This window comes from Neofelis nebulosa, chromosome 2 (genome assembly GCF_028018385.1).
Source record: "Neofelis nebulosa isolate mNeoNeb1 chromosome 2, mNeoNeb1.pri, whole genome shotgun sequence".
In the NCBI taxonomy this organism is placed as follows: domain Eukaryota; kingdom Metazoa; phylum Chordata; class Mammalia; order Carnivora; family Felidae; genus Neofelis; species Neofelis nebulosa.
In genome coordinates, this window is record NC_080783.1 from 160,355,479 (window position 1) to 160,381,877 (window position 26,399).

Below are 26,399 nucleotides of genomic sequence, written 5' to 3' on the forward strand. Positions count from 1 at the left end.
GACTGAGACCAAGTCAAAGGTAGAAACTAGCTCAGCTTGGCTTTATGCCATTCTTCATACATATAAGAAAACTATGTGAAGTAGAGGAGATTCTGTAAGTCCTTGTATTTGCCAAGGGTAATAGTGGAACAGTGGCAGATAGGATCCACTGTTACAAGTCACAGAATAAATTTCATGTAGAGGCTTGTTAAAAGACAAAATTCAGCTGAGTGTATTTGAAGATCTAATCGGCTTTCCTAAGTGATTCATGAATCAGGCAGCATCCCATTTAGCAAGTATGGAGGAGCTCCAAAGAGGAGTTGAACAAAATGGAAGGTTTTTATAGGAAGGAATGTGGGGCAAAGAAGTTATTAGCAAAGAGAAAACATTGTTCCAGGTAAGATCACCATTCCATAGGTAGAAGAGCAGGCAGCGGGTCTTATTAGGTAGATTTACCTCATCTTCCTTTGGGATATGGAGAGGGCCCATGTGACAGATTACCTCATTGGTGCTGACCAGAAAATTCCTGATTGGTTAAGTCTACATTTCTGGGGGAGGCCAAGACTATAATTAGATTAGGTATTAAGCCCTAGTTTGGTAACTTGGCTTGGCACAAGTGACTCTATCTTGAGCCTGTGGTTTTCTCTTTAACAGGAAGGGTTACAATGAATAGTACACTGATAATGAGGTAGGACTCCTTTGTGATAGGGCAGTCAGGAGCTTCAGAAAGGAGCTGAGTCTCAGCCACATAACTTAACTGAAGTAGTTGACAAGCTAATAGTAAACTCAGTAGGAGAAAGATGACCTTTGACAGAATAGCTTTAACAAGTTGAGAATATATACATGAAAATGATGAGAAAAAAATATAAACCATGGAGGTAAGTTCCAGGATATCTATTATACATAAATAGGAATTTTAGTAGAGAAAATAAAGCAAAATGAGAAGCAATAATCAAAGATCTCTCTCTCTCTCTCTCTCTCTCTCTCTCTCTCTCTCTCTCTATATATATATATATATATATATATATATATATATATATAATGTCATGAATCTTAATATGGAGCAAAGTTGGGAAAGAACAACATGTATTTTCTTTAAAAATTGTTGAAGTTCAGCTCTATAGTCATGGAAGAAGGAAAAAGCAAAAGTCTACTTCAGATGAGATGTTTTAATATATCATTAGGCAAGTTGAGGTGTTGGCAAGTGTAGAGCATGTGAAGCAAAGTGAAAAACATTTGCAAAGGCACAGAGGTGAGGCTAGCGCTTGGCATAATCAACTGACAACAAGTAACTTAGTGTTCTTATAGTTTAGAAGACATAGTTGGGCATATGGTTACAAAAACAGGAATATTATAACAAAGGGTGTAATGTGTAATACTAGGGAGATGGCTTTATCTTGTAAGATCTTGGGGAAATATTTAACAATTTAGCATGATCCAATTTTCATACTAGAAAAATCATCATGTATTCTGTAATTTTGGAGTGGAGGCAAATTCAGTATAAAGAAATCAGTGAGGACTGGGCCCTGGTTTATAACAACCGATTTCTTAAATTAGTAGAGGGTATGGATTATAGGGAACAGATTGAAGAGATACTGTTTTGATAGAAATCAGTGAATTTATTAGATGGTAAGGGGAAGGGAGGAATGTGGGCTTATTATTTAGATGAAAAGATGAAGAATAATTTCAGTGACTATATATGTAATGCAGTATGAGGTATGGATTGGGGATGTTTTGAAATGGGTGAGATAATTATTTCAGTTTTTGACATGTAAGTAGAGAAATAGAATTGGAATTTTATAGATTTGTAATTTAAGAGGTAATTCCTAATAGGGGTTATAGCTATGTGGATAATCAGCATATATGAGATGGTAAGATGTAGAAAGGAAGGTGATCATTCAAGGAGAATTAGCAGAGAGGTGAAAAACAAAAGCAAGCCTAAATTATACCAATATTTAAATAGTTTGAAGAAGAAAAGAAACCAGCCAAACATACTGAGAAATAAAAATTTAAATGGTAGAAAAATTAGGAATATGATGTTATTGCAGCCAGATAAGAATTGAATTACAAAAATAGGTTGATAATACCAAATTAAGCTTGGAGAACAAATATGACAATGTATAAGTTGCTATTACATAGTGATTTAATAGCCAACCAATAATTGAATGCTAGTTATGGACTAGTAGTTTACTTCATCTTAGAGATATAGGATAAAGAAAGATTTCTTAAACTTAGTTATATTGCAAATGGGGAAGATTGATAATTGTGTGCAGCATAAACTCATCAATAAAAAACAAATCAGGACTTAGGAGAGATTTTATTCAAAAGGATTATTGCAAGGGAGGGAAAGGGGCTGGTGCAATAGGGGGAATACTCTAGTTGATCAGTGATCTGCAAACGTCTTTAAGGCTAATCAACAAAGGTTTTTTCTTTTATTGGGAGGAGTAAATAAGACTGGAAAGAACTGGTATGGATAAGTAGGATGAAGGAGAGTGGCATGATCTGACTGTAAATCAAAGAATGTTTTACCTTGAGAGTTGCCTATTTCAGGAAGAGCTGTTAAGAGAGGGTTATGTGGTTGTTCAGGCTGAAGGTGGGCAAAGTTCAGAAACCTAGGGGACAGAGAGGATCTTAGCCAAAGATTGGTTAGTGGGGACAAAGTAGTTTAATCATTAAAAGGCAAGTGAGAATTTAGAGAGTCTGTGTCAGGGCCGTGTCATAGGTACACTAGAGGGGCATCCATGGATGCTATCTAAGTAATAATATGGGGGAAGGGTGCTTTTTTGGAGTAAACCATTTTCTGAAAGGACTGGGTGAGGAAATTCCTAAACCTTTTCTGTTTTCTAGGATCACAGGGCTCAGGTAAAATTCAACATTGTCAAGTGTGACAAATGAGTTGCTGCACAAGATAATATTATAGAAGGATATTGAACTCAGATCAATGTCAATAAAGTCTTTTTGGAGGAAAGGATTGAATCTCCAAAAGACTAAGATAGTGAGACAAGTAATTGAGAAAGGCAGTCAAGAAACTGGAATGGTACCTGTAAAAAGCATTGAGGTTTGATTATTATGTAATTTTCAGGGGTATAAGTGGTTGGATATTGCCATTTTGGAAGTTATCTTATGTATGGCGAAGGGAGGTGAGATTGAGGTGAGAAGATACTAAATCAAGGATTTTGTGTGCTTTCAGTGATGCCAGTGAAATATATGAAGCAAGGATGCCAAATGATCAGATTTGCATTTCAGAAAGTTCACTCTAGCAATAGTGCTTATTGTGGTTCAAAGGGAGTGGGGGAATGGGGATTATTTCAGATGTCAAGACATTTTTAGTAAGTTAAGTGATAAAGACATGAAATAAAGCAATGGCAGAGATTAGAAGAAAAGGGAGAAGTCAGATATTGGGATGTTGAATATATGGGCTCTAGCAGCATTTGGGTATAAAGAAGCATAAGAGAAAAGAGAGCTTAGGGTAGTTCCAGGCTTTCTGAGTTAGGTAACTATGGGCACTAGTGCCATTTACTAAAAACATATAAGAAGGCAGTTCAAAAAGGAAAATTCATGTTTGGGAAAGCTGAATTTAACTGGATATCAGTTTGATCATATTGTTCTATAGCTCTATAGACAGTTCAGTCCTAGAGCTAGAAATCTGAAAGTCATTAGCACATAGATATATATTGAAGCTATGAATTAGATACGACCATCTAGAGAGTGTGTTCACTCGAGAAAACACAATGAGAGAATCTTTTCAATGTGACATTAGACCAATGAATGGATAGGTCTTTAAAAAGTCCAAAGTAAACAGAGTTCTACGAAAACTAAGAAGAGTGTTGTATAGAAGCCAAGGGTAGTGTTTCAAGGAGGAATATCCAGTCAATGTAAGAAAAGTATCAGGTGCATTGGGAGAGGTAAAATCCAGTAGATTGAGGTACAAGAAAGGAGAAGGTAGGTACAGCAAATATGGAATTCTGATCCAAGAATTTAGGCTTTTTTAATATATTTTTTAAATATTTATTTTTGAGAGACAGAGAGACAGAGTGTGAGTGGGGGAGGGGCAAAAAGCGGGAGAGACACAGAATCGAAGATAGGCTCCAGGCTCAGAGCTGTCACCACAGATCCTGACCTGGGGCTCGAACTCATGAACTGTGAGATCATGACCTGAGCCAAAGTTGGACACTTAACCAACTAAACTACCCAGGCACCCCAAGAATTTAGGCTCTTAATGAAACTTAAATACAAAAGATGGAGGGTTGGGATGTGTATGATTATTTATATGGTTGCATTTTAAAGTTTAATTTATTTTAATTAATTTTTAGTTCATTTGAATTAATCAATTTTAAAGATGGGAGAGGCTACATCATATTAATAGGTAAAGGGATTGTGCCAGTAGAAGATAAGTAATAGTGAAACAGAGATAGATGGGACTTAACAGCAATGGAGTGCCTGTCTTGGATAGGGAGGGATATACTTCTTGTTTTAAGACTAAGTAGAAGGCACTTCTATTCAGAATACATAGGGATATAGATAAATGGGACTATAATTAAATTTAAGGAATGGAGGAGGGTTAGTTGATGGATTTCAGACCTGATGGCCCTGTTTCGTCTGGGAAAGGTATTTAGGGAGTTCTAGGGAAAAGGCTTAAAGAGTATTGAGAAGAGTACAGAATGTTTGCAGTATCTCCTGTTGGGAATGGAAGTGAGCCAGGGCCAAGTAAAACATTTGATAAGTAGCAATGAATATTTGTAAATATAAATTTGAAGTAGCACTAATCTGCAACGTTTTGTGACTTTTTTTTTTTCCTGGCAGTACATAGCTGATTGAATGTATAGGCAGAAAAGGGGACGTGAAGTGATTAGGTTGATAATTTTCAGGGTAGGTGCCTTAAAAACAATATAAGTTTTAGGTTTTTAGTATATAATCCTTACATTTAAGACATAAGTAAAGTAGCTTTATTTCTAACTAGTCAAATGATCAATAAGGATACAGGGAGTCTATAATCCCAAATCTAAAATTTTACAGGAACAGAGACCTTAAAGATAATTTCTTTAAAGACAGCATAGAATATTTTTCTTCAGGAGATGATCTATATCCTAATAAAAGTGTCCAATATTCCAGTTAAGCTGCAACTAAATTTTGAAGTACTGTAAATTATTCTGTGAATCCAACATTTGTCAGTTTCCTATGTGAATCCACAGAATAGTTTTAGACTTTCATTGAATACCTATTCTTGCCACCACCTTTTGAAGACCAACTTGATTATAGCAAAAATTTTATACTTATGATATCAGATTGGAAAAAAGAATCTAGAATGGAGACATTTATCATCATGGGTCTTGCATTTTGTGTAGAAGATTAAATTATTTTGTTCTACTAACTCTTGATCTTATGATCTAATGAAATAGATATGAAAATGTATTTATTATTTTACTATTACACCTACAAGACACTTGTGAACATTTTAATAGTTTATATTATTAGACTACCAACTTTAAAATATCCCTTGGAAATTCTTACATGAAATATAAATATTAAATGTATTTTCTTTATACAGGGATCAACCTATGGTGATGAAATTAATAATATCAAATATATTGTTTCAAAAATTAATGAAATTCTGGCTCATAATTCACCAGTTTTGATTGTTCAAAGATGGATACGTGGTTTCTTGGTTAGGAAAAAAATGAGGTATGTTTTCTTTACTATTTGAATATTAAAATAAGATAATAAAATCAGTGGTAAGTCAATTTTTTAATAATATATATGTTTGTATTCTCTATCAGAATGGTATTTTATTGACTATTAGAACTTGTTTTAAAGAAAATACCATATACTCTATAGTAATATTATAATATTTAGCATAATAAAAATTGATAATTTTACTTTTTATTTTAAATTTATCATATAAACAGCTAATCAATAGGGTTTTTATTAATCATTGTTGGAGTAATTCTGATAGTTTTCTTTTTATTAAACTTAAATATTTCAGTCAAAAACATATTAAATTTCTCTCATATAATGGGACGTAATAGAAATATAAGCCATATACTATATAATGGGATACAATAGAAATATAAATCATGAAACATGAGGATTTCATATTTTGAGGGGATGTGAAGATAATTTTTCTGAAACATCTGCTACCACATCAATCTACATACCCTTTAGTTAGCTGTCTTTTCCTCTCTCTTCATTTCCTGTATTCCTTTCCAATGGCTGGCATTTGCAAACAGAGGAAAACTTTTCTTGCAAACATCTCTCAGCATTTTAATTGGGGAGATCAGATAGGATACTCTACTATCAACTTATTTGTATTAGTTATGCCAAACATCAAACATATGAAAAAAATAAAGGAACATTCTCATATAGTTTACTCTCCAGATGCTAAATGCAGAGTTCAGAAGACAGAAATGAAATTTGGCCGTGAAAAATAGGCAGGATTAAATAGTTCTTGAGTTGGGCAGTGGGCATGGCCTGAGAAAGCAAAATTAGAAAGTTCCAATGAAATGATATTCAACATTCTTTGGTGAGGCTGAGAGAATGCTCTTCGGCATTAGCCTGAATGTGCTAAATCACAGGGCAATAGCGCCGATAAAGAGGTAAGTATGAGGAACAAGTAGCAAATCTGACCATAACTTCCTTCTTCTGAGGAAGAAGTTCCATTTACTCTTCAAACCAAGTCAGAGAGAGAGTGAGCTCAAAAGTGGGGGCACATAAAATGATTTGGAATAAAAGATGTGGGAAAGTTTTTAGGCAGTTACTGATAGGTACATATTTTTTCTATCTCATGTTCCACTTAAATTTAGTATGCATTTTACATGAAATAAGTGTCTAATGAAAGGGACCTGTCTTTATGCCCCCAGATTGAGTTTTTCTCTCTTAGATCAAGATTTCCTCTAATACTCATGTAGCATGAGATAAAAACCTTGTGCATGGAAACAATTTCTGAAAATTTAGTATGTGTGAACAGAGTTTGAATGAGCTTTGTGGAAAGAGATTTCAGTAATGGTAATAGATCACAGTGGTTCAAGGCAGACTGATTTTGATTATTTTTCTCTTTAAAATGATGTTCCATTAGTCCCCTTACTTAACTGCTCTGAGCCTGAGTTTCCTCATATGTCAAATGGTAGAGAGCAGGGGCTAAAAGCAGGACTTATTTCACTCTTTGCTTGTGGGAATTAAAATCATGAATATAAAGCATAGCTCAATCTTACTAGCTGCTATATTTTAAATATCATCACTGTTGTTATATCTGTGCTCTCTGCATTATTTGATTCCATGGGAAACATACTCTGTATCTTTTCTTTTTTGATTCTTTCTCCCTTTTAATTACATTTATGACAGCATATACATAGTAATCTTTCAAAAATATAAATCTGATTTGATTCACCAACTTAAAATCCTTCAATCGCTCCTAGTTTTTTTTTAGGGCAAATGGCTGGGATATTTGCCCCTACAATGTTCATAACATACTGTCATTATCACTAGCACTTACCATGCTATATTGCAGTTGTCTATATAATTATCTATATCTCCAGATGTACTGTACATTCTGAATCTCTAGCATATAACAGAGTGCTTGACATATGTTAGGTGTTCAAAACATACTTTGCACAGTTGATAAATACATAAATAAATGGATTGTGAAAACTAGAATCAGAAAAGTAGGTCTGGATTCATCTATGGGAAAATGAAAACAGAAAGGAAGTGGGAAACATGCAAAGCTACTCTGAGAAGTGCCTATGGATTCCCCCAACCTAAAGGTACAAGTGATTAGTCCTATCATATGTCTATTTCTAGCTATGAGAGGTATCTCACCACAGTCAAATAGTTTGCAGTTTGCTTGGAAACTGTTCACTTAAACTGCTTGAAATTTTATATACAGCCTTGAAATATCATATACTGCCTGAAATTAGAAAACTGTTAAGATTAATGCTATTTTAAAGTGATGGTGCTTCTAATAGGGATGATACAGTGCAAAGGAGGTATACTTTTTATTTTTATTTTTTTTTTAATTTTAATCCAGTATAATTAACATAAGATATCAGTTTCAGGTGCACAACACAGTGGTTCAGTCATTCCACAAACCACTCAGTGCTCATCATGATAAGTGTACTCTTAATCTCTTGCACTTATTTTACCCATTTATCCACCCAACTTAAGTTCCCTCTGATAACCATCAGTTTGCTCTGAATAGTTAAGAGTCTGTTTCTTGGTTTGTCTCTCTCTCTCTCTCTTTCTCTCTCTTTTTTTTTTTGTTCATTTGTTTTGTTTCTTAAATTCCACATATGACTGAAAACATAATGGTATTTGTCTTTCTCTGACTGGCTTATTTCACTTAGCATTATACCCTCCAGATCCATCCATGCTGCTGTAGAAGGCAGAATTTCATGGCTGAGTAATTGTGTGTGTGTGTGTGTGTGTGTGTGTGTGTGTGTGTGTGTGTACGTGTACTTTTTACTTTTATTTTATCCATTCGTCTATCAATAGACACTTTGGCTGCTTCCATAATTTGGCTATTGTAAATAATGATGCAGTAAACATAGGAGTGCATATATATCTTTTCAAATTAGTGTTTTCACACTCAGGGTAAATAGTAGTGTGATTACTGGATCTCATGTTAATTCTAATTTTAATTTTTAGAAGAACTTCCATAGTGTTTTCCGCAGTGGCTGCACGAGGTTGCATTCCCACCAACAGTACATGAGGGTTCCTTTTTCTCCACATCTTTGCCAATATTTGTTTCTGATGTTTTTGATGTTAGTCATTCTGACAGGTTTGAGGTGATATTTCATTGTAGTTTTGATTTGCATTTCACTGACAATGAGTCATATTGTGTGTCTTTTTATGTGTTTGTTGGCCATCTGTGTGTCTTCTTTGGAGAAATGTCTGTTCATGTCTTCTGCCCATTTTTTTTTTTTTCAACGTTTTTTATTTATTTTTGGGACAGAGAGAGACAGAGCATGAATGGGGGAGGGGCAGAGACAGGGAGACACAGAATCAGAAACAGGCTCCAGGCTCCGAGCCATCAGCCCAGAGCCTGACGCGGGGCTCGAACTCACGGACCGCGAGATCGTGACCTGGCTGAAGTCGGACGCTTAACCGACTGCGCCACCCAGGCGCCCCTCTTCTGCCCATTTTTAATTGAATTATTTGGGGTTTTTTTGGATGATGAATACTTTAAGTTCTTTATATATTTTGGGTACTACACCTTTACCAGATATGTCACTTGCGAATATCTTCTCCCATTCAGTGGGTTGTCTTTTGGTTTTGTTGATTGTTTCCTTTGCTTTGGAGAAGATTTTTATTTTGATGAAGTCACAATGGTTTATTTTGCTTTTGTTTCCCTTGCCTCAGAGGACAGATCTAGAAAAATGTTGCTATGGCCAATGTCAGAGACATTACTTCCTATACTCTCTTCTAGGATTTTTATGGTTTCAGGCCTAATATTTAGGTCTTTATGCACTTGGAATTTATTTTTGTGTATGTTATAAGAAAGTGGTCCAGTTTTCCCAACACCATTTGTTGAAGAGACTGTCTTTTTCCCATTGCATATCCTTTTATGCTTTGTTGAATTTTACTTGACCATTTAATTGTGGGTTTATTTCTAGGCTCTCAATTATAACCCACTGATCCCTCTATTTCTGTGTCAAAACTATACTGTTTTGATGACTACAGCTTTACAGTATATCTTGAAATCTGGGATTGTGATACTTCCAGTGTTGTTCTTTTTCAAGATTGCTCTGGCTTTTCAGGGTCTTTTGTGGTTCTATACAAATTTTAGGGTTGTTTGTTTTAGTTCTATAAAAAAATGCTGTCTGTATTTTGATAGGGATTGCATTAAATCTGTAGATTGCTTTGGGTGGTATGGACATTTTTTTAATATGAAATTTACTGTCAAATTGGGTTTCCATACAACACCCAGTGCTCATCCCAACAGGTGCCCTCCTCAATGCCCATCACCCACTTTCCCCTCCCTCCCACCTCCCATCAACCCTCAGTTTATTCTCAGTTTTTAAGAGTCTCTTATGGTTTGCCTCCCTCCCTCTCTAACTTTTTTCCCCTTCCCCTCCCCCATGGTCTTCTGTTAAGTTTCTCAGGATCCACATAAGAGTGAAAACATGGTATCTGTCTTTCTCTGTATGACTTATTTTACTTAGCATAACACTCTCCAGTTCCATCCACGTTGCTACAAAAGGCCATATTTCATTCTTTCTCATTGCCAAGTAGTATTCCATTGTGTATATAAACCACAACTTCTTTATCCATTCATCAGTTGATGGACATTTAGGCTCTCTCCATAATTTGGCTATTGTTGAAAGTGCTGCTATAAACATTGGGGTACAAGTGCCCCTATGCATTAGCACTTCTGTATCCCTTGGGTAACTTCCTAGCAGTGTTATTGCTGGGTCATAGGGTAGATCTATTTTTAATTTTTTGAGGAACCTCCACACTGTTTTCCAGAGTGGCTGCACCAGTTTGCATTCTCACCAACAGTGCAAGAGGGTTCCTATTTCTCCACATCCTCTCCAGCATCTGTAGTCTCCTGATTTGTTCATTTTGGCCACTCTGACTGGTGTGAGGTGATATCTCAGTGTGGTTTTGATTTGTATTTCCCTGATGAGGAGTGATGTTGATCATCTTTTCACGTGGCTGTTGGCGTTCTGGATGTCTTCTTTAGAGAAGTGTCTATTCGTGTCTTCTTCCCATTTCTTCACTAGATTATTTGTTTTTTGGGTGTGGAGTTTGGTGAGTTCTTTATAGGTTTTGGATACTAGCCCTTTGTCTGATACATCATTTGCAAATATCTTTTCCCATTCCGTCGGTTGACAATATTTGTTTCCCCAATCCATGAGCATGGATTATCTTTACATTTGTTTGTGTCATCTTCAGTTTCTTTCACCACCAGTATTTTATAGTTTTCAGAGTACAGGTCTTTCACTTCCTTTGTTAAGTTTATTGCTAGATATTTTACTATTTGTGGTGCAATTGTAAATGGGATTGTTTTCTTAATTTCTCTTTCTACTATCGCATTGTTAGGGTATAGGAATCCAATGGATTCCTGAATATTGGTTTTGTATCCTGTGACCTTATTGAATTTATTGATCAGTTCTAGTAGGTTTTTGATTGAGTCTTTAGCATTTTCTATATATAGTATCATGTCATCTGTAAAAAAGAGAACGTTTTACTTCCTCCTTACCAATTTGGATGGCTTTTGTTGATTTTTCATGTTTGATTGCTGTGGCTAGGACTTCCAGTACTATGCTGAATAAAAGTGGTGAAAGTGGACATCCTTGTCCTGTTCCTGATCTTAGGGGGAAATCTCTCAGATTTGCACCATTCAGTAAGATATTAGCTATGGGTTTTTATTTTATGCCACTTATTATGTTGAGGCATATTTCCTCTGCACCTACTTTGTTGAGGGTCTTTTTCATGAGTTGATGTCATACTTTGTCAAATGCTTTTTCTGTATCTAGTGAAATGATCATGTGTTTTTTATCCTTTCTCTTGTTGATGTGATTTATCAAATTGACTAAATTGTGAATACTGAACAACTCTTGCATCCTGGGAATAAATGCCACTTGATGGTGTGATTAATTTTTTTTCTAAGGTATTGTTGGATTCAGTGGCTAATATTTTGTTGAGGATTTACCTGTAGTTCTCTTTTTTGTGATGTTTTTATCTGGCTTTGGTATCAAGGTAATGTTGGTTTCATAGAATGAATTTGGAGATTTTCCTTCCTCTTCTATTTTTTGGAATAGTTTGTGAAGAATAGCTATTAACTCTTCTTTACATGTTTAGTAGAATTCACTGGTGAAGTCTTGGACTTTTGTTTGTTGGTAGTTTTCTGATTAGCAATTCAATTTCATTCTTGGTAATCCTCTTCAAAATTTCTAATTCTTCCTGATTCAGTTTTGGGAAATTGTATGATTCTAAGAATTTATTTATTTCTTCTAGATTGTCCCAATTTGTTGGCATATAATTTTTCATAATTTTCCCTTAAAATCCTTTGTATTTCTGTGGTGTCAGTTATTATGTCTCCTCTTTCATTTCTGATTTTGTTTATTTGAATCCTTCTGTCTCTTTTTCTCTCTTGCTCACATGAGTGTCTGGCTAACGTTTATCAATTATGTCCATCTTTTCAAAGAGTCAGTTCTTAGTTTCATTGATCTGTTCTTTTTTTTTTAAGTTTCTATTTCATTTATTTCTGTTCTAATTTTCAATATTTCCTTCTACTTGTTTTTTTTTCTTTTTCTCTACCTCCTTTAGGTGTAAGATTATATTGTTTGAGATTTTTCTTTCTATTTGAGGTATTTTATAGTTTCATAGTGTTGTGGTCAGAAAGATACATGGTATGGCTTCAGTCTTTTTGAATAAGTTGAGACTTGTTTTGTAGACTAACATGTGATCTCTTCTGGAGACTGTTCTGGGTGCACTTGGAAAGACTATGTATTCTGCTGTTTTAGGATAGAATGTTCTGGATGTATCTGTTAGATTCATGTGGCCCAGTGTGTCATTCAAAGCCACTGAATGATTCTTGTTGATTTTCTATTGGTGATCTATCCATTGATATAAGTGAGGTATTAAAGTCCCCTACTATTATTGTATTATTATTGATTTCTTCCTTTATGTTTATTATTAGCCCTTTATGTGTTTGAGTGCCTGCATGTTGGGTGCATAAATATTTAAATTATTATATCTTCTTGTTGGATTGTTTCCTTTATGATTATATAGTGTCCTTGTCTCTTGTTACAGCCCTTGATTTAAAATATATTTTGTCCATTGTATTGCCACTCCAGCTTTCTTTTCATCTGTATGATAAATGCTTTTCCATCCCTTCACTTTTAATCTGGCTTTATCTTTGGGCCTGAAATGATATAGTTGGGTCTTGCTTATTTATCCATTCTGTTACCATATGCCCTTTGATTGATTAGTCCATTTATATTCAAAGTAATTATTGATAGGTATGTAGTTATTGACCTGGTGTTAAATGTTTTATGGTTGTTTTTTGTAGTTCTCTTCTGTTCCTTTGTCTCTTGCTCTCTTTTATAAGTTTATTGGCTTATTTTTAGTGATATACCTGGATTCCTTTAGTGATACACCTGGATGCCTTTCTCTTTATTTATTTTTGTATATCTATGACCATTTTTTGATTTGTGTTTAAAGTTACTATTCGGTAGTGTATATTAAGTTGATGATTGCTTAATTTCAAAACCATTTTAAAAGCACTAAAGTTTTACTCCTCCCCCCTCCCACTTTTTAGATATATGTTGCCTTACTTTACCTCCTTTTATTTTGTGAATTGCTTGACTGATTTTTATAGATATATTTAATTTTACTGCTTTTGTTGTTCCTACTTTTCTTACTCTTGCTTATGTCGTTCCACTAAAAGAGTCCCCTTTAACATTTCTTATAAAGCTTGTTTAGTGGTGATGAATTTCTTTAACTTGTGTTTGCCTGGGATACTCTTTATCTCTCTTTCTATTCTAAATGATAGTCTTACTGCATAGAGTATTCTCGGTTGTAGATTTTTTTCTTTTAGCACTTTGAATATATCATAACACTCCCTTCTAGCCAGCAAAGTTTCTGCTGAAAAAAAAAATCAGCTTAATAGCTTTGTGGGGTTTCCCTTGTATGTAACTATTTTCTTTTCTCTTGCTGCTTTTAAAATTCTCTATTTATCTCTACTCTTTGCCATTTTAATTACTATGTAGGCACCTCCTTGGGTTGATTTTGTTGGGGGCTCTCTGTGCTTCCTGGATCTGGATTTTTGTTTCCTTCACTAGATATGGGATTTTTTCAGCTATTATTTCTTTAAATAAATTTTCTGCCCCTTTTCTCTCTTTTCTTTTGCTGAGATCCTATAATGTGAAGGTTAATATACTTGATGGTGTTTCTGAGTCCCCTTAGTCTGTTTTCATTTAAAAATTTTTTTCCTCTTTTCTGTTCAGCTTGATTGCTTTCATTACTCTGTCCTCAAAGTCACTGATCCCTTTTTCTGGTTCCTCTAGTATTTATTCCATCTAGTGTATTTTTAATTTCAGTTATAGATTTCTTCATTTGTACACTTTTTCCCCCCGTCTCTTTGTTGAGGGTGTCACTGAGGTCCTCCACTCTTTTCTCAAGTCCATTGAGTATCTTTATGACCACTACTTTAAATTCTCTATCAAGAATATTGCTTATATCCATTTCATTTAGCTCTTTTGCTATGATTTTGTCCTGTCCTGTTCTTTCATTTGAGACATATTCCTCTGTCTCTTCCTTTTGTCTAACTTTCTATGTGTATTTCTATGTTAGGAAAGTCAACCACATATCCTACATTTGAAAGAAGAGGCCTTATGAAGAAGAGGTCATATAGTGCCCTGGAGTGCAATGTCCGCTGTTCACTAGAACTTGGCACTTCAGGGGTGTCTCCTATGTGTATGGTATGCACCCTACTGTTTTGCATGAGCCACATTTGCCTTCAGTTCAGTCATCTGCAGTGGCTCTCTTTGCCTGTATGGAGCAGGATTTGGTCCTTTGTTGCCTTCAGTTCAGTCATCTTCAATGGCTCTCTTAGCTTGTTTGGAGCAGGATTTGGTCTTATGTTGTTGGAGCCATCTTGTATTTGAATTGAATCAGACCAGGCAATTGCCAGAACTGCGGGAGCATTAAACTGCAGGGCACTTTCCCTGTGTTGTCCCCTGAGAAGCTTTCATTGGTGGGTGGGGCCCAAAGTCAGATTAGATATCTGTCTCCATCCCACTGCTGGGGCTGCAGTTGAACTGGTGTGTGTTACTTTCTTCCCCTCTCCCTTGGGCAATAGTCACTTTCAGGTGATGCTGATCCCTGTCAGGTTTGTGCAGTGCTGAGTTGTGGCAGTGCTTTGGGTGCACTCCTGCCAAGGGTATATTGGATGGGGAGGGTCTGCAAGGGAGTGCAAGGATGAAGTATGCAGTGTTAGCAAGGTCTGGGCTAGTCTACTCTAGGAGGGGACCTGCAGTCACCTCAGAAAATTCCTGCTGAGGCTGGGCTGGAGACGTGGGTCTGCAGAAGAGCACAGGAGCAGGGCACACTGTCAGCAAGCTAGGTGAAGAGTGTTTATGTTGTGCTGTTTCCCACAAATATCCCTGTATCTAGGATGTGGAGTGGGGAAGGGAAGGATCTGTTTCCAATGGCAGACAGCTGTTATGTGTTGGACATTTGTGTTTAGTTATAAACAAATGATTTTCCTCCCTCTCTGTTTTTATCTTATTTTTCTTTCCCTTCCCTTATGTTTATCTGTTGTTTCTTTAATTCCGTGTATGCGTGAAATCATTTATTTGTCTTTCTGTGACTGACTTCTTTCACTTAGCGTAATACACTCTAGTTCATCCACATTGTTGCAAATGGCAAAATTTCATTCTTTTTGATTGCTGGGTGCATTATGTACACACACACATACACACACACCCCACATCTCCTGAATCCATTCATCAGTTGATGGACATTTGGGCTCTTTCCATAAGTTGGCTATTGTTGATAGTGCTGTTGTAAACATTGGGGTGCATGAATCCCTTCAAATCAGCATTTTTGTATCCTTTGGATAAATACCCCGTAGTGCAGTTGCTGGGTCATAGGATAGTTCCACTTTTAATTTTTTGAGGAACCTCCATACTGTTATCCAGAGTGGTTGTACCAGTTTGCATCCCACCAACAGTGCAAAAGTGTTCCCCTTTCTCTGCATCTTTGCTGACATCTGTTTCCTGACTTGTTCATTTTAGCCATTCTGACAGGTGTGAGGTGGTATCACATTGTGGTTTTGATTTGTATTTCCCTGATGATGAGTGATGTTGAGCATCTTTTTATGTGTCTGTGTCTTCTTTGGAAAAGTGTCTGTTCATGTCTTCTGCCCTTTTCTCCACTGGATTATTTGTTTTTTTTTTTTTTGGGGGGGGGTGTTGAGTTTGGTAAGTTCTTTATAGATTTTGGATACTAACCCTTTATCTGATATGTCATTTGCAAATATCTTCTCCTATTCCATTGGTTGCTTTTTAGTTTTGTTGACTGTTTCCTTCACTGTGCAGAAGCTTTTTATTGTGTAAGAGACTCTTAAATACAGAGAACAAACTGAGGGGTGCTGGATCAGAGAAGGGTGGAGGGATGTGTTAAATAGATGGTGGACATCATGGAGGGCACATTTAGGGATGAGCATTGGGTATCATATGTAAGAGATAAATCACTGGGTTCTACTCCTGCAACCGAGACTACACTGTGTATCAACTAACTTAAATTTTAAAAATAAGAAGAAATGAAACTATGCACGGAAATTTGCACATGTCAAGTTCTATTGTTTAACCTATTCCAAATTCTGTGCTCTTTACTTTTCTATGTTTTATGAAGAACCCCAGTCTTTTTAGTAGGGAATTGTTTTTGGAAACAGGTATCTGGGAATTGGATATGTTCATTGTTACTAGAGTGTCATGTTTCCTAGGCCATGTTTCCTAGGCCATTTCCTAGGCAGACAGAATAGGAAATGGTTTATCTTTCACATCATGAATTCATACTGGCACCTCTAATGCTAATCCAAGAAGGGGGTTCTGTACTTCTCTCTACTTTCTATACTTTCTGTACTTTCCTTCCACATGTGACTTTTTGTTGCCAACATTATCAGTAATTTTGCTCATTAGCTTAATTCCAGTGGACACAAATAGTTTAGAATTGCTATACATAAACTACTTTCAACTGAGAACATATTTAATAAAGTTAAATATATTGAACATATTTTTTGTATTTATTCTGGAGATGTATATTTAAAATAATTGTTGAATAGGTACTTAGTGTAATCATAGTATATTATTAGCTCCTTTTCTAATAATTTTATTTCCTTTCAATTTTAAAATATCTATTTTCATCTTTTATTTCTCCCTTAAGGCATCTTCTGTTTATTATGCTCCTTCTAGTTTAGTATTTATTTCTAAAATGAATTTTAACATTCTGGTTCTTTTCTGAATCTTATCATTGTATTTCTAAACTTGTCTACTTCTAGTTTATGTGGTCTTGTATGCCTTTTATCATTTTCTTCATACCTTTTGGTTTATATTTTTTTAAAAATAAGACTTTATTTTATTTTGGAGCAGTTTAAGTTACATATCAATATTAAACAGAAGGTACAGAGATTTCTAATATACTCCCAACCTCTACTCATTTATAGCCTCTCCCATTATAAACATTCCCCATCAGACTGTGGTACCTTTGTTAAAACTGATGAACTTAAATTGGCACGTAGTGATACCCCAAAGCCCATAGTTTACATTATAATATACTCTGTGTTATATATTCTATGGCTTGGACACATGTATAATGGTATGCATTATCATTATTGAATTATATAGTGTATTTTCTCTGCCTCCAAAAATTCTTTTCCTCTTCCTGTTCATTTCTCTTTCCACCTCTAACCCCTGGAAGCCCTGATTTTTTATTGTCTCCATGGATTTGCCTATTCTAGAATATCATATGGTTGCAGTCATACAATATGTAGACATTTCAAACTGACTTTCACTTAGTAACATGCATTTAAGGTTTCTCCATGTGTTTTCATGGCTTGATAAGCTCATTTATTTTTAGAGCTGAATAATATCCCATTGTCTGGATGTACCTGTTTTTATCCATTCCCCTTCTGAAGAACATATTGGTTACTTTCAAGTTTTGACAATTACGAATAAAGCTGCTATAAACATCCATGTACAGGTTTTGGTGTGGACCTAAGTTTTCAACACCTTTGGATAAATACCAAGGAACATGATTGCTGGACTGTATGGAAAAATTTATTTAGTTTTATAAGAAACTGCCAAACTCTTTTCCAAAGTGACTGTATCATTTTGAATACCCACCAGCAGCGAATGAGGGTTTCTGGTTCATTGCTTCCTTGCCACTATTTGGTATTGTCATTGTTTCAGATTTTGGCTATTTTAATAGATGTGTAGTGGTATCTCATTGCTATTTTAATTTGCATTCTACTCATTTGTATATGATATCTACTGATTTGATTTGCATTTTCATATGTTTATTTTCTAAAGAAAGTGTTTTATTATTATTTTTAAATGTTTATTTATTTTTGACAGAGAGAGACAGAGCCTGAACAAGGGAGGGACAGAGAGAGGGAGACCAGAATCCAAAGCAGGTTCCAGGCTCTAGCTGTCAGTGCAGAGCCTGATGTGGGGCTTGAACCCACCAATCCTGAGATCATGACCTGAGCTGAAGTCAGTTGCTTATCCGATTGAGCCACCCAGGTGTCCCCCATATGTTTATTTTCAATCTGTATACCTTCTTTGGTGAGATGTTACTTAAGGTGTCTGACCCTTTTTTAAACTGTATTGTTTTCTTACTGTTGAATTTTAAGAAGTCTTTGTTAATTTTGGAAAACAGTTCTTTATTAAGTATGTCTTTTGAAAATAGTTTCTCCTAATCTATAGTTTGTCTTCTCATTCTCTTGACTTTGTCTTTTGCAGAGCAGAAGTTTTTAATTTTAAGGAAATCAAGCTTATCAATTTTTTTCTCATAGATTGTGTCTTTGGTGTTGCATCTAAAAAGTCTTTGTCATATCCAAGGTAATCTAGTTTTTCGCCAATGTTATATCTTGTAAGAGTTTTATAGCTTTGCATTTTACATTTAGGTCACAGATCCATTTTGATTATTTTCAAGAAAGAAATAATGAGATTTGTATCTGGATTCATTTATTTATTTTTTGCAAATGGATGTTCCAGCATATTTCTTGATGAGGCTGTCTTTGTTGCTTGTATTGTCTTTGTTCCTTTGTCAATGATTAGTTGACTCTATTTATATGTGTTTATTTCTGAGGTCTCTATTCTGTTCCATTGATCTATTTATCTGTTCTTTTGCTAATACCTCCATGTCTTGATTACTGTAGCTTTTTAGTAATCTTGAAGTTGGATAATGTCAGTCCTTCAATTTTGTTCTTCCATGTTGTATTACTGAGTCTGGGTTCTTTATGCCTTTCAGTGGAAGCTTTAAGATCAGTGTGTCGCTATCCACAAAATAATCTACTGGGATTTTGATTGAGCTTGCATTGAATCTATAGATAAATTGGAAAGAACTAAAATCTTGACAATAGTGACTCTTGCTTTCTATGAAACATTAAATCTCTCATTTATTGAGATCATGACCTAAGCTGAAGTCAGACACTTAACCTATTGAGCCACCCAGGTGTCCCAATGGTAGATACTATTTTTAACATGTTGAGGGAATTCTCCTTTATGCCTATCTTTCTGAGAATTTTTATCATGAATAGGTATTGAATTTTGTCAAATGTTTTTTCTGCATCTATTGATTAGGATCATCTGATTGTTTCCTTCCCTCCCTCCTTTCTTCCCTTCCTCCTTTCTCCCTCCCTCTTTTTCTTTCTTTCTTTCTTTCTTTCTTTCTTTCTTTCTTTCTTTCTTTCTTTCTTTCTTTCTTTCTTTCTTTCTTTCTTTCTTTCTCCTGTTTATTTAATGGATTTAATGAATTGATTTTTGAATGTTTAACCAGCCTTGCATACCAGGGATAAATCCATTTGTGTAGTAGTGTATGATTCCTTTTATATATTATTGGATTTGATTTGCTAGTATTTCATTTAAAATGTTTACATATATGTTTCTGCATGATATTGGTCTGTGGCTTTTTCTTGTATGTCTTTGTCTACTTTTCATATTAGTGCAGCTGGCTTTATAGAAGAGTTAGGGAGACTTCCTATTCACTAGAAGAAATTGTAGAGAATTCATATAATTTCTTTTTCTTTTTTTATTTATTAATTTTGAGTAAGAGAGAGCACACACTATCTGGGGAAGGGCAGAGAGAAGGGAGAGAGAGAATTCCAAGCAAGCTCCATGTTGTCAGTATGGAACCTGATCTGGGGAGGCTTGAATCTGAGCCAAAATCAATAGTCTCTCACTTAACCAACTGAGCCATCTGGGTGACCCTCCTCTAATTTTCATTTCTTTTCCTTCTTTCCTTCTTTTCCTTTCATTCGTTCTACTTTGAGTTTAATTTGCCTTTTTTTTCTAGTTTTCATAAGGTGGAAGCTGAGATTACTGCTTTTTTGCTTTTTGTTCTTCTTTTTTAACATATGCTGCCAATGCTATACATTTCACTCTAAGTACTACTACCACTGCATTCCACAAATTTTGATAAGTTGTGTTTTCATTTTTAGTTCAAAATATCTTAAAATTTCCCTGAAGATTTCTTCTCTGACCCTTATGTTATTTAAAAGTATGTCATTTTTCTCCCTGTATCTTGAAAATTTCCAGGTATCTTTCTGTTAATTAAAAAAAAAAAAAGTTTATTTATTTTGAGAGAGAGACAGAGAGAGCGAGTCGGGAGGGATAGAGAAAAAGGAAAATAAAGAATTCCAAGCAGTCTCCACACTGTCAGCACAGAACCCGATGGCAGGGCTAGAATTCACAAATCACGAGTTCATGACCTGAGCTGAAACCAAGAGTTGGAAGCTTAACCTACTGAGCTACCCAGGTGACCTATCTTTCTATTATTAATGTCTAATTTCATTCTTTTGTGATCTGAGACAGACATTGTATGATTTATTTGTTTTAAGTTTGTTAAGGTATGTTTTTGAACCAGAATAGACCAGAATGTGGTCTAGTTGAATAGGCCAGAAATGTGGTCTAGGTGAATGTCTGATGTGAGCCTAAATAAATATATATTCTACTGTCAGTTTATATCTTGTTGATTGATGGTGCCATTTAGTTGAGCTATATTTGTACTGATTTTCTGCCTGTTGTAGCTGTCCATTTCTGATAGAGAGTTGTCCCCCTATGATAGTGGACTAATCTGTTTCCCTTTGCAATTCTATTAGTTTTTGCCTCACTTAGTTTCATATGCTCATTAGGCACATACATGTTAAGCACTATGATATCTTCTTGGAAATTTTACCCCTTTATTATTATGCAATATGCTGACAACTTTCCTTGCTTGGAAGTCCTTTTTTGGAAGTTAATATAGCTACTCCTGCTTTCTTTTAATTAGTGTTAGTAAGGTACAAATTTCTCTAGTACTCTACTTTTAATCTATTATATTTTAGACAACATATAGTTGTGTTTTTTTAATACACTCTGACAATATCTGTCTTTTAAATTTGTGCATTTAGACTATTGACATTTATAGTGATTATTGATACACCTAGATTAATTTATTACCATATTCATTACTTTTTTCTGTTTGTTGTCATTGTTCTTTGTTCCTATTTTGTTTTTTACTCTTTTTCTGCCCGTTGTAGTTTTAATTATTTTCTGTTATTTCATTTTCTCTTCTTTCTTAGCATATCAGTTATACTCCTTCCTTTTTAAAATTTTTTGTTGACTTTTTTAAGGTTTGCCCTAGAGTTTGCAATATACATTTGCAGATAACCCAAGCCCACTTTCATTTTTTTAAAATTATTTTTATTATTATTTTTAAAATTTACATCCAAGCTAGTTAACATATATTGTAATAATGATTTCAGGAACAGGATTTTAGTGATTCCTCACTTACCTATAATGCCTACTGCTCATCCCAACATCCCAAGGGATTAATGCCCCTTGCCAATTTAACCCTCCCCCCTACCCAAAACCCCTCCAGCAACCCTCAGTTTATTCTCTGTATTTAAGAGTCTCTTATGGTTTGTCTCCCTCCCTGTTTTTATTTTATTTTTCTTCCCTTCCTTTAGTTCATCTGTTTTGTATCTTAAATTCTACATATGAGTTAAGTCATATGATATTTGTCTTTCTCTGACTGACTGATTTCGTTTAGCATAATACACTCTAGTTCCAATCATGTTTTTGCAAATCAAGCCCATGTTCAAATGATACTATAGTACTTCACAGGTAGTGTTAGTACCTTATAATACCTTATAATAACAAAACAATCCTAATTCCTTCCTCCTGTCCCTTGTATCATTTCTTTCATTTTACCCATATATAAAGCATACATTAGATATATATCTATATACATATATATAATTTGTGTACGCACATATAAACATCTACATAATTGAATATATTATTGGTATTATTTTGAACAAAATGTCTGAAATGTTATCTGTTAGATCAATTAAGAATAAGAAAAATAAAGGTTTTTTTTTTTTTTAAAAAGACAAATAAAAGTTTAATTTTAGCTTCATTTATTCCCTCATTGGTGCTCTTCCTTAATTTTTATAGGTCCAAGGTAATGATCTATTTTATTTTTCTTTTTTCTAAAGAACCTCTTTTAACATTTGTTGCAAGGCAGGTACTAGCAACAAATTTCCTCAGTTTTTGTTTGTCTGAAAAAGTCTTTATTTTTCCTTCACCTTGAAGGGTAATTTAATAGTGAATAGAATTCTGGGTTGGTGTTTTCTTTCTTTCTTTCTTTCTTTCTTTCTTTCTTTCTTTCTTTCTTTCTTTCTTTCTTTCTTTCTTTCTTTCTTTTTTCTTCCAATAGTAAACATTTTACTTCATTTTCTTCTTGCATAATTTTTGTGGAAAAGACATATATAATTCTTATCTTTTTACATCTATCAAGACTATTTGCTTTGGGACACCTTAGTGGCTCAGTTGGTTAAGCATCCTGCTTCAGCTTAGGTCATGATCTCCCGATTTGCGAGTTAGAGCCCTGTTTTCGAATTTGAGCCATTTTGGAGTTCAAACCCTGCATGGGTTCTCTCCTGTCAGCAGGAGCCCTTGGATCCTCTGTCCCCTCTTTCTGCCCCTTTCCCGCTTGTGTGTGCATGCTCTCTCTCTCTCACACACACAAAAATATTTAGAGATTTTTTGCTTTATCTCTGATTTTCTGTAGTTTAAAAATAATATGCCTCAGTGAATTTTTTGCATTTTTTCTGCTTTGTTGTCTATGAGTCACCTGGATATATGGTTTGATGACTGACATTAATTCAGGGAAACTTTTCACCATTATTGTTTCAAATATTTCTGCTTTTCATTTATCCCTTTCTTCTCTTTCTGATATTCCCATCATACATTACTACACTTTTATTGTCCTATAGACTTTGGATATTCTGTTCTGCTTTTCTCAGTCTTTGTTATCTTTTCCTTTTCCTTTTGAAAAATTTTAATTGACCTCTTAGAAAGTTGCTGTTCAGCCATGTCCAGGCTACTAACAAGCCCATCATGAACATTCATCATTTCTGTTACACAGCATTTATTTTTTGATTCTTTCTTAGGATTTACATCTCTCTGCTCACGTTTCTTATCTGTTTTTATATGCTGTATACTTTAAAGCTTTTAGCATATTATTTATAGTTGTTTTAAGTTCTGGTCTGATAATCCCAACATCCCTGCCACATATTTCTGATGATTGCTTGGTCTCTTCAAATTGTGGGTTTTTTCCCCTTTTCATATTCCTTGTAATTTTTTTCCTGATACCTAGACATGATATATTGGGTAAAAAGAACAATTGTAAATAGGCCTTAATTTTATGGTGTGGATGAGGGTAACTTTAGTACTGTGATTAAGTTTCAATCTTTTAATGAGTCTATGCTTATGGACTGTGAACTTCGTAAGAGTTTTTGTTTTTTCTCCCCCCTCATCCCCTATGTGTGACTGGATTGCTGGAGTGGGTTGGATTTGGGTTTTCCTTTCTTGCAGATCAGTTAGGCTCTTATAATACCACAGCAGGTTAGGCTCTGGTTAAATAATTTTATCTGGGAGCAAGCTTTGTTAAGAACAGAGTACTCTGGTATATTTCAAAATGGTTTCTTTCCCTTCCCTTTTCTGGAAGCATATGGAGATTTTTCTCTGGTATCTACTGTGGGAACCTGATTGGACTCTTAGAGGTAAATGCCACAATATTGTGGCAGCCCTCTTATGACTGCAAACACCTGGCATTTTTTTTTTTTTAGTTTATTTATTTTGAGAGAGAGAGAGAGAGAGAGAGAGAGAGAGGGAGGGAGAGAGAGAGATTGATTCAGTGAGCAGGGGAGGGGCAGAGGGAGATGGAGAGAAAGAATCCCAAGCAGGCATTTTGCTGTCAGCGCAGAGCTCAATGCAGGGCTCTATCTCACGACTCTGAGATTATGACCTGAACTCAAATCAAGAGTCAGATGCTTAACCGACTGAGCCACCAAGGCACACCTTCCCTGGAGTTTTTAACTCTCAAGAGTTGTACATGCAGCCTCCAGCACTTCATCAATGACAGTTCAGGTTTCACTACCCCAGCACTGGTTTCGATGGCAGTTTCCTCTTGTGACACTTTCCTTAAGTAAGTGTAATGACTTATATTCACCTGTCTGTCTCTCCAATCTTGGGGCAGCAGTTTGCCCTGTGTTCTCCAACTCTCTTAGGTATCTAAGAAGAATCATCGGTTTTTCAGTCTTTTTAGCTTTTTAGTTGTTAGGACAAAATGGAAATTTCCAAGTTCCTTATATGCAGAACTGGATTTAAGTTTATTTTGAAATAATAGGTTATAGTTTTTATTTTTGTTGTAGGCTTCACTGTCTGGCTTGCTTTATTGTCCTTAGTGATATTATTTGGTGGTGGTGGTGGCAGTGCTTTTCCTCCTCCTCCTCCTCCTCCCCCTTCTCTTCCTCCTCCCCCTTCTCCTCCTCCTCCCCCTTCTCCTCCCCCTTCTCCTCTCCCTTCTCTCCCTTCTCCTCCTCCTCCCCCTTCTCCTCCCCCTTCTCCTCTCCCTTCTCCTCCCCTTCCCCTCCTCCTCCTCTTCCCGCTTCTCCTCCCCTTCCCCTCCTCCTCCTCCTCTGTGTTCTTCTTTTTGCTGTATAATAACTGTGTAGGATTAGATTGTGATCCTTTTGTATTGCCCTTTTTATGACAAAACAGTTTTTTTTTGAACTTTAAAAAGAAACTTTCCTTTGAGTTCTAACGTAATTTCTGTTTTGTTTGCTGTATGTGTGTGGACCTATGTGTAGTTTCTGAAAATATCATGGCTTACTTTCTGAGTTCTCAGACTATGGTCCACAGCACCTCCTTTTTAACGTGGAGTTGTTTTCTCTCTCTTTTTCTCTCCAGTTTTGATTCTGTCTTCAAGGAGTTTCTTCTAAATTTTGGGCTTTGACCTAGAGGGGAGCATTGGCTACTTCTGGAGTTCATAGACCCAGAATACTCCAGACCCTTCCAGTCCTACCAAGGATCCCTTGTATTCACACAGTATTGGAATATGCAAAACCTCTCCCAGGATTTAGGCTCTGTTTTTAAATTCTCTCTCTAAGCTTTCCAGGGAATGTTTTCACTTTTTTGTTTTATTCCTAACTATCAGATGCCTGATTGCTTTTATCTGTTTCCTCCTGCATAATTGCTAATACCACAGTGGTCTTATAGATGTCATTTGTTTTTTTCCCCATTCTTTCACATTTTGGATTTCCTGGGATACCCTGTTATGTAATATTGTTATAGAAAATTAAAAATCTTTTCTAATTGTCATGTCTGCTTTTATCCCTGGGTGCCCTCATAAAACAGCTTTGCCAGCAATATAGATTCACCAACTATTCCTAACCAAATTTTATCCCCGGGTGCCCTCATAAAACACCTTTGCCAGCAATATAGATTCACCAACTATTCCTAACCAAATTTCTGTGACTTCTGTATTTTAGGTGATATGTATTAGCTCAATTTGTTGATTAAAAATATAAGGGGGTACAAAAATGAAGTATCCTACATTCACATTAAGAAAGACATAGAGGAACTTGAATTTTTAAGTATCAAAAGAGTTAAGGGTAATTTAAAATCGTTGAATAGTATCTGACATAGCATATGGAAATAGTATATGTACGGAACACTATTAGTTTATGTAAACTATATACAGATAGTATTTGAAATAGAAAAAAGTGTCAAGTATAGGGATGACGTTTTCAAAAAGACAGATTTCATCTAGTTTTCTGAGAAAAATCTATTATGATTGTATGAATTGTATGGTTATAAACTTTTTAAATATGTAGTATTAAAGTAGGAGTTGTTTGAATACCATGATTGCAATAAATTGGACTTTAGCAGAAGTCAGGGTTCATTATATATAACATTTAAAATACCTAGATTCTATTTCTCAGTAAATATGATTACATTCATTTATATGTATTTGAAAATAATATGTGATCCTATTCAGACTAGGAGCAAGATAAGGAGAGTCATAATCATCACTATTATATTACAGTTTCCTGAAGGCTTTATCTAATTTGATAATTTATTTAAGAGAACAAACTATATATTTGTATGTTTTAGTCATAATTGGATTCAGTTCTCAGTAATAGAGAACTCCCAAAATGATGGCTTAAATTAGGCAAAAGTTTTCTTTTACATATTTGAAGAGTCAGTATTCTAAGAAGTCCAGGCCTGTGACTTTGCAAAAAACATCTGGTCCCAAGTTGTTGTCTGGCTCTTTAAGAAGAAGTTTGCCAACCTCTGCTATGTAGCCTCTCCTGATAGCCCAAGTGGAAGGCTGACTGATACCGCAGAACCCAGGTTTGTTGGGAA

The 26,399-nt window shown here is 35.2% G+C and overlaps 1 protein-coding gene across 4 annotated transcripts in view; it reads left to right on the forward strand.

Annotated features, from left to right (window-relative positions):
- LRRIQ3 (leucine rich repeats and IQ motif containing 3) overlaps window positions 1-26,399 on the forward strand; it is a 221,802-nt gene that overhangs the window by 50,139 nt on the left and 145,264 nt on the right. For all 4 annotated transcript variants that reach the window (XM_058716968.1, XM_058716970.1, XM_058716967.1 and 1 more), the window contains one exon: window positions 5,528-5,661. In XM_058716968.1, the coding sequence (XP_058572951.1) occupies window positions 5,528-5,661 (134 nt within the window). The remainder of the gene's footprint in view (window positions 1-5,527; window positions 5,662-26,399) is intronic.